This window comes from Quercus robur, chromosome 5 (genome assembly GCF_932294415.1).
Source record: "Quercus robur chromosome 5, dhQueRobu3.1, whole genome shotgun sequence".
NCBI classification, from domain to species: domain Eukaryota; kingdom Viridiplantae; phylum Streptophyta; class Magnoliopsida; order Fagales; family Fagaceae; genus Quercus; species Quercus robur.
In genome coordinates, this window is record NC_065538.1 from 26,120,143 (window position 1) to 26,141,016 (window position 20,874).

Sequence of the window (20,874 nt, forward strand, 5' to 3'; positions counted from 1 at the left end):
AAAAGTGAAGAATATTAGAATTAAAAAAGGAAAAGGAAAAGACATTAATAGTATGAAGTAGAAAAAGACATTAATTGAGTGTGAGAACTTTTTTTTTTTTTTTTTTGAGAAGAGAAAAAGACATTAATTGAGTGTGAGTACAATTTTTTTTTTAATAGTATGAAGTGGGCCAGACATTAATACTTATATGTTTTTATGAAGATATGACTTAAATATTTCTAAAAAGGGAAATGCTTAGAGTGCCCTTAGGGCACTGTTTAAAAATCCAATTAAAGGAAGTTTTGACATCACTTTTATGGAAAATGAAAAAAACCGTCAAAACATTTATTGCTTTTTTTTTTTTCTTTTCTCATAAAAATTTTCTTTAATTGGATTCTTAACCAGTGCTCTAAGGACACTCATTAGCATGACACTTCTAAAAATAATGAGTTCTAATTACTTTAACGAGTAAAATTTTTCATCTAAACTTTTTTTTAATGAGAAAAATTGGTGTTTTAAATGATAAAGATGAATGAGAGGTGTTACGTCCATAACATTTTTACAACATTTTCATAACAAATCACAAGTAGTTAGTTGTTATTGATTCAAATTTGAACCTAATACCAATATTACTTTTTTGCTCCAACAATAATAACCAGTTTAACCTACCACTTAAGATTTGTTGTAAAAATATTGTGAAAATGTTGTAGACATATCATTTCTCAAGATGAATTATCGTAGAACGTGAAAAATAATTTTAAATTATATATATATATATATATATATAGAGAGAGAGAGAGAGAGATGGGTTCAAGTTACAAAAGTTATACATTTTTTAAACCATTGGATTTAAGTAAATCCAATGGTTAAAAAAAGACTCTCATTAATGATAATATTCTAATTGATCTCATTTATTATCCTTTATTTAATACTGTGGTGGGTAAAAGACCAAGAGGTCCATGTCAATATCTATATAGGGTCAAGGGTCCAGTCTTAGGAAAAACCCCTCCTCGGTTATGGGAAGAACCCTCCTCGGCATGGATGTAGCTGAGGACAAAGGGAGTAACCTGTTACTGGTAGTGATGCTCCAGATCATTCCACGGAACAGGAAAAGTACTAAAGCAGAAAAGGACAACGGAGAAAATGGAAATGTTTGAGGGAAAAACTGCCATTATTGCATTCAGTGGCTTATGCCTGACATAGCCATACTTTTCTGCCTTTATAACCACCCTCAACAACTGGAGGGAAAGGCTGATGGGACAAGTACCTACCCTAGGAACCCCATTCAGGAGGAAGGAAACTACTATAAAAAGGGGGTGGAGGGAGACAGAAAAGGGGGCTGAAACCCCTAACACACCAGAGAGGCATCAGAAAAAGCTCCTCGGACCATGCCGATGACCAATCTTCTTTGGTAAACTCAGCTCACCTCAACTTGATCGTGAAGAACACCGTGTTAACCGTTATCCATACACTAAAACCCAGCTCTTTGATCCACTCTCTACAAATTCATTGTACTGGGCTCACTGGTCTAAGGTCCCATGCATCTTGGGCCTGGACTGAAAAACGTGACCCTACAATTGGCGCTGTCTGTGGGAAGAGCTTGTGCGTTAGCGAATGCAACGGTTAATCACGGTGAGATCAAGCTCTTATCAATAGGAGTCCTTCAAGAGGACCATTTTGGCGGTGGTACAAGTTACACGAAAGCCTCCCCGTTATTTCCAAGAACACACCGTCATTGTCGTAGCTCAGCTTCCACTTAGGTCTACACTTCGAAGCGTTGATTACGCGGGAAGGATTGCTAAACGGAGAGCGGTTCTAGGCGCTTCTGACGTCATATGTGTGCCCTGTGCACTTGTCAAGGGGCTAATTTTCGCGGGCCTAGTAATCCGGTTCATTGAATTCCCTTCGGAGAAAGAAGCCGAGGGCCAAACCGAAATCTTTTGAATCGGTTAAATAGAACCTTAGCTATGTCGGGTCCCCGGACTTTCGGTTTTGGGGAAATTAACGCGTATTGACAACTTTCTAAACGACTAAGTACTAGACAGAACAAAGATCTTGCATGGTTCTCGAATTCAAACTTATGGGGAAACTAGTTACTTCAAAGAAGAATCTAAGTGCTAGACAGAGCCAAAGTCTTGCATGGTCCTCGGACTCAAACTTATGGGGAAACTAGTTACTTCAAAGAAGAACCTAAGTGCTAAATAGAACCAAGGTCTTGCATGGTCCTCAGACTCAAACCTATGGGGAAACTAATTACTTCAAAGAAGAACTTAAATGCTAGACAGAACCAAGGTCTTGCATGGTCTTCGGACTCAAACTTATGGGAAAACTAGTTACTTCAAGGAAGAACCTAAGTACTAGACAGAACCAAGGTCTTACATGGTCTTCGGACTCAAACCTATAGGGAAACTAGTTACTTCAAAGAAGAATCTAAGTACTAGACAGAACCAAGGTCTTGCATGGTCCTCGGACTCAAACCTATGGGGAAACTAGTTACTCTAAGAAAATCCAAGTACTAGACAGAACTAAGGTCTTGCATGGTCCTCGGACTCAAACCTATGGGGAAACTAGTTACTTCAAAGAAGAACCTAAGTGCTAGATAGAACCAAGGTCTTGCATGGTCTTCAGACTCAAACCTATGGGGAAACTAATTACTTCAAAGAAGAAATACTAGACAGAACTAAGGTCTTGCATAGTCCTCGGACTCAAACCTATAGGGAAACTAGTTACTTCAAAGAGGAACGTAAGTGCTAGACAGAACCAAGGTCTTGCATGGTCCTCGGACTCAAACCTATGGGAAAACTAGTTACTTCAAAGAAGAACTTAAGTGTTAGACAGAATTAAGATCTTGCATGGTCCTCGGACTCAAACCTATGGGGAAATTAGTTACTTTAAAGAAGAACTTAAGTGTCACCAAAACCCTCCTCTCCGTCCGAGGAGTCGGACAGCAGGATTTTGAGGGGCTATTGTGGGGGGTAAAAGACCAGGAGGTCCATGTCAATGTCTATATAGGGCCAATGACCCAGTTCAAGAAAAAACCCCTCCTCGGCCATGGGAAGAACCCTCCTCGGCATGGATGTAGCCGAGGACAAAGGGATTAACCTGCTACTGGTAGTGATGCCCCAAATCATTTCACAGAACAAGAAAAGTACTAAAGCAAAAAAGGACAACGGAGAAAATGGAAATGTCTAAGGGAAAGACTGCCATTATTGCATTTAGTGGCTTTTGCCTGACATAGTCATGCTTTTCTGCCTTTACAACCACCCCCAACAACTGGAGGGAAGGGCTAATGGGACAAGTACCTACCCTAGGAACCCCATTCAAGAGGAAGGAAACTACTATAAAAAGGGGGTGAAGGGAGATAGAAAAGGGAGCTGAAACCCTTAACACACCAGAGAGGTATTAGAAAAAGCTCCTCGGACCATGTTGAGGACTAATCTTCTTTGGTAAACTTAGCTCACCTTAGCTTGATCGTGAAGAACACCTTGTTAACGGTTGTCCATACGCTAAAGCTCAGCTCTTTGATCCACTCTCTACAAATTCATTGTATCGGGCTCACTGGTCTAAGGTCCCATGCATCTTGGGCCTAGGCTGAAAAATGTGACCCTACAAATACATTCCATACTTATCTCTAAACCCAAAAAAAAAAAGTCTACGTCTCTCTCTCCTCCATAATCACATTTTTCTCTGCTCTCACTTTCTCCTCCATTGCTTTTCTCCAACTCAATTCCATTGCTTAATTCCAATCTCACCACCATGCTCCTTGCCTCATCAACATGAACACTCCAGATCTTGTCTCATGAAATAAAATCTCAGTAATAATGGCAATGTAGTTCTTTCAACAATATTCTATACATTTTTGTTGATGTCTTTTTGTGAGCATCACACATGTTTTTATACTTTAATAATTAGATTCATTATTTTTCGACTACAAAAATGATTATTACTGAAGCCCAATTTTTTTTTTTTTTTTTTTGGTGCCATTATGCATGTGGAAAGAACTAAAGTAATAATTATTAATGAGGTTTCATTTTTATTTTTAGAAATAAGTATGAAATGTATTAAATAGGGGATAATAAATGAGATCAATTAGAATATTAGCATTAATGAGGGTCTTTTTTTTACCATTGGATCTACTTAAATCTAATTGTTTAAAAAATGTAACTTGAACCTATTTCATATATATATAAATCCAATGTTGTCTTGCCAAATTATTTTTTTGCCCAAATCAGACCAACCATTGACCAAAGAAACCAAAACTTCAGTCATTTTCACTCAAACTTAAACTTCAATCTCGTACGTCTTCTTTTGTTTCTATGGACAATCCCCATTCCTCAATTTTCCTTTTTACCCAAAAAAAAAATTAAAAAAAAAAATAAATTCCAATCATGCTAACCAATAAAATTAAAAATAAAAATCTTCTCAAAAAAAAAAAAAAAAATTGCTCACTACCCTTTTTTTATTATCATTATAAATATGATAGTATTTCCAACCTATACTGTTTGTCCCAAAACTATTATTTTTTTATCATCGGTTTAAGACATTAATTAGTTTTTGGTGTATACAATTTAAAGTTGGCGAAAAACCCATTTTAGTCCTTACATTTTCACACGATTCCCACTTTGGTCCCTAACTTTTTTTTCCACCGATTTTAGTCCCTTTCCTAGAAAACGTGCCTCATTTTTGTCCCTGACATTACATCAAGATGTAAATTGCACAGCTGGCAAACAGCATGCACTGTTGGCCTAACATGGCCATTAAAATAATAATAAAAAATGTCACGTCAGCATTTAAATTAAAAAAAATTATTAATTTTAACTAAATAAAAAAAATTAAAAACAGAATTAAAAACTAAAAATCATATGAATTGAGATCTAAGTGTGTGTCTTGAACAAAAATAACAAGAACACAAACCCACATCCAAGAACACAAACCCAAAAATTTATTTAAAAAAAAAAAAAAAAACCAACAAACAACCATTCAACACCGAATTCTCCAGCAAATCACTAATCCACATGATTTTCACAAAGTCCATAATTGAATAACTAATCAACCATACAACACTGAATTCTCCAGCAAATCAAACCCATAAACCCAGTAAACAATCCAATCTCCAACAAACCCATAAACCTATATTTTCTTAGGAAACAAACACAAAATAAACCCAAAAAATTTAGCTCAAATACAAATTTAGCTCAATTAGCACCAGAAATTTCAACCTCAGACTTAGAGATTTTACCTTCCTTTTCCCCGATTTCGGAGGAATCAGAAGCTTCATCAACCTCACCTCCTAGGGTTAAGGTTTGTCCATCAGCAACAATGGAGTCCAAAAACTCCTGCAACAAGATCGCCCTCTTGATCACACTCTTTTGGCAATCCCTAACCCCTGAATCGACGCCTCTCACCGAATCCAACCTGAAGAGTAAGCTCATAAACGTCTCGTTCACCCTCAGCCTCTCCTTTGGGTCCTTCTTCATCGATTCCAGTGCCACCTCATCGACTTCTCTCCTGATTGTCGTGATCTTCTTCACGCTCTTCCTCACTTGAAACCCTCGGAACACCTTCGGGATCTTCAACACCGACGAGTCGGACTATGCCCTGCCCTGACTCGACGAATTGGACCGGGATCGACATTACTTTAGATCTAGGTGTTGTTTTTTTGAGTGAGTTTGAGTGAAGGAAAGAAAGTGTGTGTATGTGGGCGTTTTTTTCTTTCTTTGTTCTTAGATCTTGAACTGTGTTCTTGATCTCAGGGTTTGGTTTTTCCTTTTTTTTTTTTTTTTTTTTTAATTTCTGGACTTGTGTTCTTGTTCAAGACACACACTTAGATCTCAATTAATATGATTTTTAGTTTTTAATCTTTTTTATTTAGTTAAAATTAATAAATTAATTTTTTTAATTTAAATGCTGACGTGGCATTTTTAATTATTATTTTAATGGCCACGTCAGGCCAATAGTGCATGCCGTTTACCAGCTGTGCAATTTCCGTCTCTGATGTAACGTCAGAGACAAAAACGAGACGTGTTTTCTAGGATAGGGACTAAAATTGGTGGAAAAAAAAGTTAAGAACCAAAGTAAGAATCGCGTGAAAATATAGAGACTAAAATGAGTTTTTCACCTTTAAAGTTTAGATCGAAGACTTTACCAAGTTTACCGGCTAGAATTCACACTATCCCCATATATTCTCATTTGTCCTTTGCCAAATTGCCACTTTGAAGCAACCAGTGATTGTGATGGTTACTGTCTATTTTGTCTGCTTATTTGAAAATTCAATGTCTCAATAACTTACCCATATTGTCTCTTGGTTGAGCCGTTGAGGAGAACACGCGTCTGTCTAAAGAAAATAAATTTCCACCACGTGGAAAATATGATCCTCACCTTATTTGTTAATGGTTATTCTTCAAAGCTCTTGCAATTTCCAAAGCCCAACTTTTTGGAAACTTTTCTACATTTCATTTTCTTTGAATTTTCTTTCAAGTGATGCACATGCAGTTGCATACCACATAGGGAAGAAGCTAGCCACGTTATTGCGTAGAAAAAGTTAAGGTCCTTACATACTTTTCTAAAGAAAAAGCTTTGTATATATATATAGAGGCTGTCATCTAAAAATTTTAACTAATTTTTTTGGTGTTTTACCTAACTTTGGAATGATCCCTAGAATCTTCCTATATCCCTAATTTTAGAGAAAATAATACTTTTATACTCACATAAATCCGACTCATAATTATTTAAAAAAAAAAAAAAAAAAACGAATCCTAGGTTGATACCCAATGATGAAATCCATCATTTACATGACTGTAGAGACTAAAGAGAGCAATACTATTTGCATTCATATAAAATGCAAGTCTGATCAAGATGACACCGAACGAGAGGATTCAACATTCACATGAGTGTAAAGAGTAATACTTTTTGTACTGACAGTGACAGAGTCAAAAATAAATTTACCTTCTTAGGAGTGTAAAAAGAAAAAGATAGGTAAGCAATAAATACAAAGAGGTTATTTTTTTTTTTCATAGGGTCTTTTTATTTAAGCTTATATAAAAAAAAAATTTTACTTAATTATATATTTTCTTGAACAGATGCTCTAAGCCTAACTACTCCTAAAATAAATGTGTTATACATGAGTACAAGACAAAACAAGAGTGAAGAATATTGAATTAAAAAAGGAAAAGGAAAAGACATTATAGTATGAAGTAGAAAACGACACTAATTTTTTTTTTTTTTTTGGAGAAGAGAAAAAGACATTAATTGAGTGTGAGTACAATTTTTTTTTTTTTAATAGTATGAAGTGGGCCAAGCATTAATACTTATATATTTTTATGAAGATATGATTTAAATATTTCTAAAAATAATGAGTTTTAATTACTTTAATTAATAAAATTTTTTATCTTGACTTTTTTTTTTAATAAGAAAAATTGGTATTATAACTTGATGATAAAGATGAATTATCATAGAACGTGAAAAATAATTTTAAATTATATATAAATATATATATATAATTTACTCTTTAAAAAATGGATACATAATTACCTACGAGGCTACAATGTCAAGTGTGAAGTATTAAATTAATTGTTTCCAAGTAAAGCTCATCAGCGTGCATATGTAAATAGGGGAGTTTGCTAAATTCTATGTTGAATGACTCAGACTCGCATTTACGAAAAAAAACCAACTCACATTCTCGAATGCTCATAGGTTTTGGTTTGTTAGGGCCTAAGGTTTTTTTTTTTTTTTTTTGAGAGAAAAAGTTAAGATCATATAAAAAAGAAAATTAAGAAATATCGTTTTGGAGTACACACTCCAAATCAGAGGGTAGTTCTTCTATCCAAACATTAAAATTTACAGATGAAACTGCTCTTTTGATGAGGGCGTGAGCTAACTTATTCCCTCCTCGGCACACATGGATAAACTTGCAAGCTAATGCATGCAAAAAAAAATAAAAAGATAGTGACTAGTGACAACTAAAAATTCAAATAATTTATATATATATATATATATATATATGCACTATATATTTTAAGATCACGTCTTTCTTTTTCTCTGGGTATGCATGTTGGAAAAAGTGTCGAGAAATCTAAAAGAAGTGATCAAATTGATCTTTTTCACACTGGACATGCCGCGTTACTTTATTGGACAAACAGGAAACCAATTTGCACACGAAATTTTGTCACATATTTTGCATGCATGTATGCATGAGATTGAGAATACCTACCTGTGACTGTCATCTATATATCATGATCGATCTCAATACTTTTTTTCTTCTTCAATGGATGATGTTATACGAAGAAATATACTTCAAAGATACGATCGAGGAGTGTCTCTGACTCTCCTACTCCTTATAAGACTAAGAGATCATAGCAATCTTCATCTACTTTCAGTTTCACATGATGCATGCATATATGACATCGACTTGTGTACAAAACTACTCTCCTATATATTAATACCAATAGTCATATATAGGGTCTTTTTATTTAAGCTTATATAAAACTTTTTATAATCTCAAACCCTCATTTCTTTTAGGTATCTAGACTATATAGTTAGCTTTGCTTTTATCCTCTGATTTATTCGTTTGGATGGAAAATGTATCGCTATACATTTTTTTTGTACTACAACTGATTTAGCCTCTAGTAGTTAATGGTATTAGTTTTGTTGTTTATAAATAATAAAAAAAAAAAAGAAAAAAAAAAAAAGAGAGAAAGAAAGAAAGATGGGTTTTGCATTGGGCAAGACTAGGGAGTGTAGAGTTTTTTTTTTTTTTTAAAAAAAAAAAAAAAAAAATTAGTATTCCCCCTTGGAAAAGATAGACAGGTTTATCAAAAGAGTTTTGCAATGTTGCATTTAAAGTTTTAAACTCTGCCTATGGTAAATTTCAATTTTGACCTACCTACCTATCTAGGTCTAAGCTAATTTTAGTGGATCATATTGGTTTCTTTGAAATGGAATCCACAAACTTTGAAATTGAACGTATATACTTTTGAAGTATATTAGTTAGCTAGGTGAACCTTTTAATTAATGTGGCAAAGCTTTCATGAACGAGGTGTGCTGTGAACTAAGCAGAATATTAGGTACGTGTTTTTTAAGGTCAGTGTATCTTTCCATTAGGATCTAAAGTTCTAAACACGTTAGCCTAATAGCCTGATTTGGAATATTGTGTTTGGATACGGCTAAAGTTCTGTGACAACCTAGTGCTTCCATGACAAATATAAATTCCGTCATAGTGGCACCAACTTTCGTTGACAGTAGCAATTAATAGGGTATTAAAAAAAGAAGTGATTATCTCATCTTGTTTAAAAGAATATTTGTATGCACAATGAAGTATAATTTGCCTTACACTTTTTAAAAAGTTTCAATGGCTTTCTTGTTTTTCTTTTGGTGAAGTTTATGGTGTGTTGTTATATATATATATATATATATATATATATATATATATTAGATCCTCACTCCCCCTCTCATGTCTACGAAAGTTAGGTCATTTCTTAAAATACAGCCATTAATGATGAGAGTGAAAGGTAAGCAACTTGGTCAATAACATGATATCATTAATTGTAGCATTATTACTTATCATATTAATAAAATTAATTTTTGTCCATTAGTCTCAAAAACCAACAAAAGATAGGATAAATTTTAAAGACATCCCCATATTAGCATAAAACAAAATTCTCTTATTTTTGGAGAAAAAAACATAAAGAAATGTAATCAGCATGTGAAATTAATAAACCCAGTAATCACTACCGCGTACCATTAGCGTGATGGTTACTCCACAAATATAAGTGTTTGTAGAGTGTGGGGGTAAGGGCCGAGGTTCAAGTTTACGGGAGGGAGTTTCATACACATATACACTTAGATTAAGATAGAGTAGAATTTCTATATTGTATTAAAAAAAAAAAACCAATAATCATTTGAGAAATAAATAAGTATATTTTGTGTTTGCTTCTGACAACTAGTATGATTGCAATTTATTACAAATTATTGATTATCAGTGTTGTAACTTTTAATATAACTCAAAAAAAAAAAAAAAAAAGTGTTGTAACTTTTAACTGTCATACTTAAAAGTAATTTTTTCTCATGATACAAATCATGTGTCATATAAGACTGTCTTGGAATGTAGTTATGTAAACGTCACCTTAATTATAAATTATATTCACCGACAAGAATTGTCATAAAAAAACCCATGCTATAAAGGACAAATTGGTCGAATATTAATAGGAGGACAACAACCATAAGGAATTCTTGTCAACTTATAAAAATGAGAGTGGACGTCGGTGGAGGCATGAAGTTTGAAAAAATGGTCAAGAAATTGATAATTACTTAGATAATAATAATTAATCTCTTAGATAATGTCAATAACATTTTCTTAATTAAATTGCATCATGTTTGGATCTCAAATATTCAGATATCTGCATGTGAGCTTCTGTTTTCTTTGAGAAGTGTATATTCCTCTTATAAACTGATAGACATCAAAATTTTGTTGAGTATCAAATTGTTAAGGGCCTATTTGGTAAGAAGATTTAAATAAATTTTTTTGTTTTGGAAACCATAAAATGATGAGTCCCACATTTGAATCTACTGTTTGGTTGATGCTTTTAAAATACAGTTTTCAGAAAATTATTTCCGATGGGCAATTTTGTATTGGACAATTTGAAAGGCGAGAAACAAGTTCTATTTTGAGAAAATTCAAACACAGCCAAAGTTGATTCTAGAGGGGGCCTTAGCAGTTCTGGAGACATACCAGCGGGTTTCATCTACTCGAGAACTTTTAAGTTGTGTGTGTGTGTGTTTTTTTTTTTTTTTTTTTTTTTTTTTTTTTTAATTTTAATTTTTTTGAAGTTGTTTCTTTATTTGGTTTGTTTTACTGTGACATGCAAAGTTGCTGTATGTCTTTTATTTGTACACGTTTTCTTTTACATCAATAAAATTTTCTTTCTTTAGTTTCCAAAAAAAAAAAAAAAAAGATTAAATTTTGAAAATAGTTGAGAGGATGTTTTCAAGATACATAAAATAATTTTAATGGCATAATTATAAATAAATTGAAAATAGTAGAGCCCATAAATTTGTCCAAATTCTTCTATCTCTTAAATTAAGAAACTTATCTTTATCATGAAAAAATTCATATTTCAAATTTGAAACTTATCATCCAAACATCAATTTTTTTCAATATTTTGAAATTTTTTCTTAAAAGTGTGAGCCAAACACATATAATGTAAAAGTTATTCTTTGAAAACTAGTTTCACATTCAATTTTTTGAAAATTATTTTCATACTGTTTTAAAAACAAAAACAAAAATCCTCTTGCCTAACATATCCTAAGGGACTGATATACTAATATCACTAATTCAAACATTGACTCCATTGAATTAATCATTAATTGTTTTTAATAAATATAGATAAAGTAAAGAATAACAAAACAAGATAAAAAAAAAAAAAAAATGAATGGATATATATCATTTTTTTTTTTTTTTGAGAATGTGATATATACCAATTTAAACATAACTATGCAAGTATACGAAATATTGACATTGGCAAATATTTTTTTTGGGAAAATTTCTTTAAATATATAATTTATTTATTTAATGTAAAAAAATACTAATTTGGTAGGGGGAAAAGAAACCTAAGATTAAGAGCTAGTCTAACTTAAATACTTAAATTAAGGATGAACTTAATTACCAAAGGTTGATCCAACCTATACGACTTCTGTCTATATGCATATATGCCTTGAATCAAGTTAAGAAAAGCCAAAATCCAGCTAGAATAATAATGGTCCATTCACGAATCAATTATCAAACATCACTTCCCATAAAAAAAAAAAAAAAAAAAAAAAAAAAATCAAACATCACTTTAATTATCAAATTATGGAGAAAAAAATCACTTCCATAGAAATTTCAGAGCATAGCATACTACAAATTTTCTACCAACATTACCAGTATATACCACACTCACTTAATCACTTTATACTTTCATCAATTTATTAGGAAGAGTGTTTTCAATATATATATATATATATATATATAGGGTTGAGTTCAGTTACACCTAGTGTTACTCTAAATAATATTACACCACCCAATAGCTTATTACTGAATTTATATTTTGAAAATTCCACCGTTGGATTACATGTTCTATATGTTCTAAACACGCATGCCAATTTTCATACCAATCGGATGTTATTTACCATTCGATCCATAAACTCATCTTTTATGCATTATTTTAAATTACGAAAACCGGAATTTATACAATTGATAGATGACATGACTGTTGATTTTTAATCACCCTAAAATTTTGCAAGCATGAATAATATACAAAGATAATATAATCCGACGGTCGATTTGTCAAAATTCACATCCAATTAAAAAATATTGATTTGTGTAACATTGCTTAGAGTTTGTTTAGAATTACACTAGGTGAAACTTGAATCAAACCCATATATATGGGAAATTATTATGTACTCTCGGAATACCATAAATACACACTCCCTTCTTTCACATGAATGGTGGGTCCCACTCATTAAGTTCATGGTGGGACTCACCATTCATGTGAGAGAAAGGAGTACGCATTTATGGTATTCCGGGAGTACCTAATAATTTTCCTATATATATATATATTAGGAAGAGTAATGTATAGACACAATTTTTTTAATTTTCACAATAAATTTTACAATTGTTTAAATTGGCATGCTATTATTGATTTTCACATGATACTTACTATAAATTGACACCACTTTATCATTTGTTATTATTATTATTATTATTATTGTTATTATTATTTGATAATTAGGGGTAAGGGGGATTTTCGAATAAATATTTCGGTTAGGAACACAAGAAACTGTCAATTAATTGAGTTACAAGGTTCTTAACTTATTATTCATTATTAAACTACTTATCATATTGACAGTAATAAAAATTTGTTGTGAAATATGTTGTGACTGTAAAGAAAATGAGAAGATTTTCAACCTATTTTTCAAAAGAGTAATAACTTATGTGCTGTACATTAATACCTGATTGTCATCAAATAATTAATTGGCTTCTTTTAAATGAGAGACTAGCCAAATTGCCATAGAATACAGTTCTCCTTTGGGTTTACCGACCCAAATTACCACATGTAGGGTTTATTTAGGATTCGCTTATTTTGCTGAAATTGAAAACTTTTACTAAAAGTATTGTACGTAGATAAAAGTAAAAGTTAGATGAAATAGTACGGTGAGACTTATGAATAGTACCAAAAAGTATAGTGGGACTAATGAATAGTAGCAAAAATAAGCTGGTTTTTTAATTTGGAGCCAAATGCACATGTACTTTCTTCAGTATTGCTAATATATCACCTGTTTTTGATTTGGTTTGGTTTTGTTTTGTTTTCTATTAAAAAGAAAAACCCTATTCTTCATCTAATTTTGTGATTTGATATTAATCAGTAGTTTAGCTAGCTTAAAGGAATAGTTGTATGCAACCTACACCTACTTCTCACTTGTATTGATATTTGTTTGGGTGCTATAAGATATTACAAAAAGAGGGTACTTTTTTTTATTTTTTTTATAAATTTTTTATTGTTATTGAATGCAGTAAGAGTATTGGTTAAGGTGCATATAATATTCCAATAAATAAGTAAAAAAGACCACCGTAGATCAACTGACTCATTTTAATGTTTTTAAGTTTTAAATTCTCCCACTTTTAACAATCAAATTATTAAAAAAAAAAAAAAAACTCCAATAAATGATATTTTCATACATTTTCTACACACTCCTTTTGGGAAGAGAGAAAGAAATGGAATGAAAAGAATTATTTGGAAATATTTCTTCAATTAATTCCCTTGTTTGGGAGTTCTAATGAAGAAAAACCATTCTCATATTTAGGAATTTAAGTGGGAGGAAATGGAATTGAAAGGAAAGAAGGGAACTCCCCATTTTTCCATTTTCTCTCAAACCCTCAAATTTTTATTCCCAAAATCGGGAAGAATAGGAGGGAATGAAATTAGATTTAATAAATTTTCACTAAAACTCTTAAAATACCCCTATACGTTCATCATTTTATTTTAAAATAAGGGTATAATAACAACGTTGTTAATTTATTACATTTTATTCTTTCCAATTCTTTTATTTTAAAACATTCAAATAAGATTACTTAATATCATCCATGCTTTTCTTATCATTACCTTCCCATTATTTATTAAATACATTCCAAAGACTTATGGCACAAATCGATAAATTATTGGCAAGCATATTACAACTCATAATTGAATATTAATAATTCTTTAACTTGTATCATGAATTTAATTAATAAAGATCCACAATTATGCAAGAAAAATGAATATTAATTATGTTATTATCCTAATGGAGTTCTAAATAATTAAGGGGGAAAGTACCCCAAAAAAAAACCATAATTTTATTATTGGGACACATCAAATGGGACTCTTAAAACTCAAAACTTTCATAAATGTATCCAAGCAAATCCCACCCATTACACATGAAATGTACAGCTGTAAAAGTCCTTAAAAGTTTGGAATTTAATATCTCCCAATGGTAAAACTATGGGGTTGTTTCTGAACTTTTCCCATGTAATTACTCGGCACTAAGATACTCATTAACAAGATGGAGTCTTTATCATTTGATCCTATTAACATCAACAAGTCTTAGTAGGTCTCCACTAATTCGGTCCTATTAGACTCATTATTAGGAATAAACAAAACAAAAACTTCATCCATAAAATTTTTTTAAAAAAATTCATGGTTACACTTGAGGAATTGCAAAAGTTGCATTCATTCATTCCCGTAGAGGAAGTAAGTGGGACCCACATAAACATAGGACTCTCGGGTACATTTAAAAGGCATTGGACTTTGCCTCCTTTCTTCATCCCTTCCTTACTTTTAAACAACAAAGCAGCAGCCCTCGAGTGTGGACTCAAGGGAAAGGAAAGGAAGTCAAGAACACGAGGACACACTTTCTTCATCTTTGACAAGTTTTCCGGTGAGTTCTACAGCAATGTAAATATCACTCTTATGTCTGTTCAGTCTTCTGGGAATGAATGCTGCTGCTTATTTATTTTGTTTCATTTAATGTTTTTTTTTTCTTATGTAATATCTCTCTACCTTTTTCCTTTTTTTTTTTTTTGGTATAATCCATGTTTTGTGCATGGTGGTTTTATATGGTATCTGGGTTTTTTATTAATTTATGAATGTCAAAATAAATGCAAAAGATTTTGTTTAATGATTTACATGTTTGCTTGCCAAGAAAATGCTGGGAAATGAAGATCATAACAATTTGAGTTCTTTTGTCTTTCTTTTTTTTCTTCTTCTTCTTTGAATTTGTTGATTGTGATGAGAAAGGCAAGCAAGTAAAGAAAAGAAATTGACCCAACCGAGACTAATACAAGTAGTTATCTTTCTCTGTTTTGTTGAGTTTTTGATTGTTTTGGAAAGCAGAATGATGGAAAAGAATAGGCTTTTATTTATGTCTTGCCACTTTTCGTGTTCTCTCTTCTACCAAACAGACTATTCATAAATCTTGTTGTCCAGTCAAATGACTTGGAGGAGTACAAGAGTGATTTTTTCATTCACAACAAAGAAAAATTTTGTTGCTTGATATAATCATTGCATGGAATTATTTTCTCTTTTATGGAAGTTATTCTTCATGATTTTTTAGTTTTTAACTCTGTTCTGTTTTGGTTTGCTGGTTTTTATTTATTTGCCATTTGATGTTTGCTTTTATTTTTTGAATTTTTTGAATTTTTTTTTTAATGCATATATGTTTTTGTTTCTGTTAAGTCAATAAAAAAAAAAGGATTTTCTCATTAAAATTATAAGATTTTGAACTTCTGCGTTCTGGCTTTTTATATTAAATTATGGGATTTTTTTTTTCTTAATCAGAAAAATGGAGAACTTGAGATCTCCCTTCAGGGGTATTGGAAATGACGTCAGAGGAAGATTAAAGTGTTACAAACAAGATTGGACAAGCGGTCTTCGTTCTGGAATTGGGTATATTATTTTTTTGATAATTCATTAGTTACAATGGGGGGTGGGGGGAGGGAGGGTTTAAACCCTGCATGTCTTCATTGTAAACACTAGAAAGTGATACTTGAGCTACAAGGTTTATGGCTGGAAAAGAGTGGTTTGTATTGTCTTTTATACACCTACTTTATAATTTGTCACATGGATTTGTATTTTTAATTCCATCAATTTGTCATTTTAGGATATTGGCCCCAACCACCTACATCTTCTTTGCTTCTGCTCTTCCTGTCATTACCTTTGGTGAGCAACTAAGCAGAGATACAGGTTAGTCATCTAGTCTTTTTCTTCAGTGATTTGTTCAATTGCTGATAAATTAGTAGAAAGGCAAAGATGAACTGAGATGTTAAGGCTTTTTGTTATTTTGATTTTTGTTTCTTATGCCTCAATTTCTTGGTGACCAAATGGGGACTAAATGAAAAATCTTTTCTTTCCTATTTTCTTTGATAAGTTTGAAAGCAATGGAAATTTTATTCTGTTCAGATGGTAGCTTGAGCACCGTTGAAACTTTAGCTTCTACTGCTATTTGTGGTATCATACATGCGATTCTTGGAGGACAACCTCTTTTAATATTGGGAGTTGCAGAACCAACTGTTATTATGTACACATATTTGTACAACTTTGCTAAAGGAAGGGAAGATTTGGGACGCGGACTCTTCTTGGCTTGGGCTGGATGGTAATAGGAATCAACCATCATTTGTTTAAGTATGTGCTCTTAACGAATTTTATGTAATTTGATATTATTGATACAAATTATGCAGGGTTTGTGTTTGGACAGCTCTCTTGCTGTTTATTCTTGCAATATTCAATGCTTGCACAGTCATCAATAAATTTACGAGGATTGCAGGTGAACTGTTTGGCATGCTGATTGCTGTTCTCTTTATACAAGAGGCTATCAAGGTAACTTCAGTCTTGAAATGAATCAACTTAGGGAGTATACAACATCTACTTGAGAAGCATACTGCTTAACACTTGACAAATTCTGAATCACAGGGAATGGCAAGTGAGTTTGAAGTTCCCAAAGCTGAGGACCCGAAGTCAGTGAAGTATCAATTTCAGTGGCTTTACACAAATGGATTACTGGGAATCATATTTACTTTTGGCCTTCTCTACACTGCTTTAAAGAGCAGAAAAGCGAGGTCATGGTGGTATGGCACAGGTTTGTCAAGCAAAAGTTATGCCTAGTCATTGAATAGGTTACATGTTGAATCTGAAAGTTATTACTATGTTATGCAGGGTGGTTTAGAAGCTTCATTGCAGACTATGGGGTTCCTTTGATGGTTCTAGTGTGGACAGCTCTGTCATTCAGTGTACCTGGAAAAGTTCCCTCTGGTGTTCCCAGAAGGCTCTACAGCCCTCTTGCTTGGGAATCCACATCTTTACACCATTGGACTGTAGTAAAGGTAAACTATGTCCTGTAATTTTCCCCCCCTTTTTGCGTTCGCTAATAGGCTCTCTTCTTGTTGTGTGTCTCATAACCTCCATGACAGTATAAGATAGGAGTGTGTTTTTCTGTGTATGCACCAAAATATATTGATTCATATCTTCTATAGGACATGGGCAACGTTTCTCCAGCATACATCTTTGCAGCCTTTATTCCTGCTGTGATGATTGCGGGGCTTTACTTTTTTGACCACAGTGTTGCTTCACAGATGGCACAACAAAAGGAGTTCAATCTTAAGAACCCTTCTGCATATCATTATGATATCTTATTGCTAGCTTTCATGGTATGTATCACTAGTAATTTGTGTTGGCATTTATTTTTATTTGTACAATTTATGAAGACTTATGCTCTATATTTGTAAAACATGGTTGCAGACTTTGCTTTGTGGATTGCTTGGGTTACCTCCTTCGAATGGTGTCCTTCCACAGTCCCCCATGCACACTAAAAGCCTTGCTGTTCTCAAGAGGCAGGTGGGTTTATAGAAAGTCATAGGAATTTACTTGGGATAGTTGGTAATTGAGCTGGATTAGACAAGTAATTTAACTAATGCATGAGTTGCAGTTGATGCGAAGGAAGATGGTGGAGAGCGCCAAGGAAAGCATAAGGCAGAATGCTAGCAACTCTGAAGTCTATGGCAAGATGCAAGCTGTGTTCATAGAAATGGACAGCAGTCAAGTTATACTTCCTCCGGTTAGTACTAACTTGTGAAAGAAACATGTTTTCTTTGAATCCCTCCCTCAACAACATTTTTTCCTCTCTGAGATGGTCATTACTATTTTATCAAGAAAGTTGTTTACACTCTCTTGAGTTTATAATGATTGTATAGGCTCAATACCCCCACCCCCATAAAACTTCATCCGCATACAAAATTCTATATGCAAGTGGTTCCTGCACCCTAAAATGCTTGTTTTGCAGATTACTTCAGTGGTTAAAGAGCTGGAAGACTTGAAGGAAGCGGTAATGAAAGGTGAAAATGCAAAGGATACATTTGATCCCGAGAAGCACATTGATGCTCATCTGCCTGTCCGAGTTAATGAGCAGAGAGTGAGTAATCTCTTACAGTCACTCATGGTGGCAGCATCAGTTTTTGCTATGCCTGCAATAAAGAAGATACCTACATCAGTACTTTGGGGATACTTTGCTTTCATGGCCATAGACAGTCTTCCTGGGAACCAGTTTTGGGAAAGGATGCTCCTTCTTTTCATATCACCTGGACGGCGGTACAAGTATGTTGTTCTTTTTATCCATTACATTTCTGCTCACATTTTAGCCAAGTTTGCTTTATCTATGTCCCTTAACAAAGTGAAATTCAAACTAATGTAATTTTTTATTTATTTATAATCATTTGATAATGTACACATATTCATACACACAAACGTTAGTGGATTCATTTCTCAAGAAGGGTATGAAGTTGTTGAATGACATGTAGAAATTATTGGGTCTAAAAAAGGGAAGAGACTTGTTGATGATTATTTATTCCCAGCTGCCCCCTGATTGGACGAAATGAACATGCTGATAGTCAAGTGTTTTCAAAAGAACCTTAGTAGAAATTATTTCTTCTTCCTATTGGCATATATGTATGAGACACAGCTGCCAATGATTTTACTGATTCTTGTATGGCTGTGAAGTATTGAATGCCTAATATTAAAAAAAGAAACATTAAATTCCTGACATCCCCTTGCTGGAGATTTCACTTAATTTTGTAATACAAGTATTGGCTGCCAACAATTTTTCTAATACCTATCGTGCTGATCATTGCAGGGTCTTGGAAGGAGTTCATGCTTCCTTTGTGGAGTCAGTACCATTTAAATACATAGCCACGTTTACAATCTTCCAATTCGTATACTTCCTGGTCTGTTTTGGTATAACATGGATTCCTATAGCTGGAATCTTGTTCCCTTTGCCATTCTTCCTTCTCATCAGTATAAGGCAGCATATTCTCCCCAAGCTTTTTGCGAAGCATCATTTGCAGGAACTGGATGCAGCTGAGTATGAGGAAGTCACTGGTGCCCCAAGAGTTTCTATCAGCCTATCTTTCAATGTAGGTTTCATCCAATGTCTGTTGACAATATTATTTTTCATTAACCTGCAAAACTCATAATATACTATACCAGGAAAGGGATGCACCACATATTGGAAATGGGGATAGGGGAGTGGAAATGTGTGATGCTGAGATATTAGATGAACTGACAACAAGCAGAGGGGAGTTGAAGGTTAGAACCGTTAGCTTCAGTGAGGAGAAACACGGCCAGGTAAATATGACTTGCTTTGCTTTCTCTCTCTTATTATAATTAACGACAAGGTCCAATAAGGCAAAACAGTGCAAATATTGGGTCATGCACATTGATGCACTTTCACTTAAGGCTAATTTCCGGCCAGCTTTACCCTACTCCCCCTCCCTCCCCCTCCATCCAAACTGGCCAATAAGAATTTATTGTAAATCATGTTTTAAGTACTTAATTGTGTATGCAACCTTGTGCATGAACACTAGATACTGATCACTGCTTTATATTGTGTTTTTTCAGGTTTATCCGGAGGATAAGCAATTAGAGTGAAATGTTGGTTGGATATCCATGGAAATTAGAAAAGCTGACAATGACGATAATGTTGATTACTTTTATCACAGATTACACAGTTGTAGAATGTCATTATTAATTCCATAGATGAGAGAGAGAGAGAGAGAGAGAGAGAGAGAGAGAGAGAGAGAGATGCTGCTAAGTGAAGCATTATGTTGAAATTACATTGTTAGGATTCAATGAGGCAGTCTTTCCATTTGTACAATGAAAAATTAGTAGGAAAATGACCAAGTGGCCCAAGCAGATTATCAGCAACACAAAGCAAAGATTTTCTGTTCAACTTTTTTACGGAGTATAGAAAAATCACAGGACAAAAAAACACGTACAGCGAATTTCAAATGTGATGCTCTAATATATATATATATTTTCCGTTTATTTTTCTTGATTTTGGCATACTCTAAATATTCTTGGCAATGTTTGTCTTTTGAAGAATGCAGCCAAGATACTAGTATTATTCCAGCACTTACAATAAAAATGTGAACATGGACTGCAAATGTATGATCCTTGGCAACATTCAGAAAGGGCAAATCATGGCCCCCTCATATGTAGATATCATTGACCTCTTTATAACCGTATATGATAATATAGCAGTTTCGGGTTCTTAGAATATTGTGATATCTGATAAAAATGTATTTATGTTTAGCTATGTTGTTTTCCATGTTCTACTACTCTCCTTTTTAGTCCACAATTCATGCTATGGTCCATCTTTTTGTTTTATAACTTCTAAACCGAGGTTTTGAGCAGACTAACCTTCTTCAGCCTTTCTATTTTGTAAGTTAGACAACGTTTGAAACAATTTTAGAAAATAGCATCTCGAGTTTCAAAAAATCGAGATCCACTTAAAAAACTCGACCTTCAAAGACTCGCGTTCTGAGTGGGAAAATGCCACATA

The 20,874-nt window shown here is 33.2% G+C and overlaps 1 protein-coding gene across 2 annotated transcripts; it reads left to right on the plus strand.

The window, feature by feature from the left end:
• The first annotated feature begins 14,803 nt into the window (after positions 1 to 14,803).
• LOC126725633 (boron transporter 4) lies at positions 14,804 to 20,365 on the plus strand. Of its 2 annotated transcripts, none has more exons than XM_050430439.1 (14): positions 14,804 to 14,925; positions 15,825 to 15,932; positions 16,147 to 16,229; positions 16,446 to 16,638; positions 16,724 to 16,862; positions 16,956 to 17,121; positions 17,199 to 17,365; positions 17,516 to 17,689; positions 17,781 to 17,876; positions 17,968 to 18,096; positions 18,322 to 18,632; positions 19,168 to 19,447; positions 19,521 to 19,658; positions 19,932 to 20,365. In XM_050430439.1, the coding sequence occupies exons 2-14, from the start codon at positions 15,829 to 15,831 to the stop codon at positions 19,959 to 19,961; spliced, it is 2,010 nt and encodes a 669-aa protein (XP_050286396.1). In that variant the 5' UTR covers positions 14,804 to 14,925; positions 15,825 to 15,828; the 3' UTR covers positions 19,962 to 20,365. The 2 variants fall into 2 exon arrangements, with proteins under 2 accessions (XP_050286396.1, XP_050286397.1); XM_050430440.1 differs by having other exon boundaries at positions 17,615 to 17,689.
• The last annotated feature ends 509 nt before the right edge of the window (positions 20,366 to 20,874 follow it).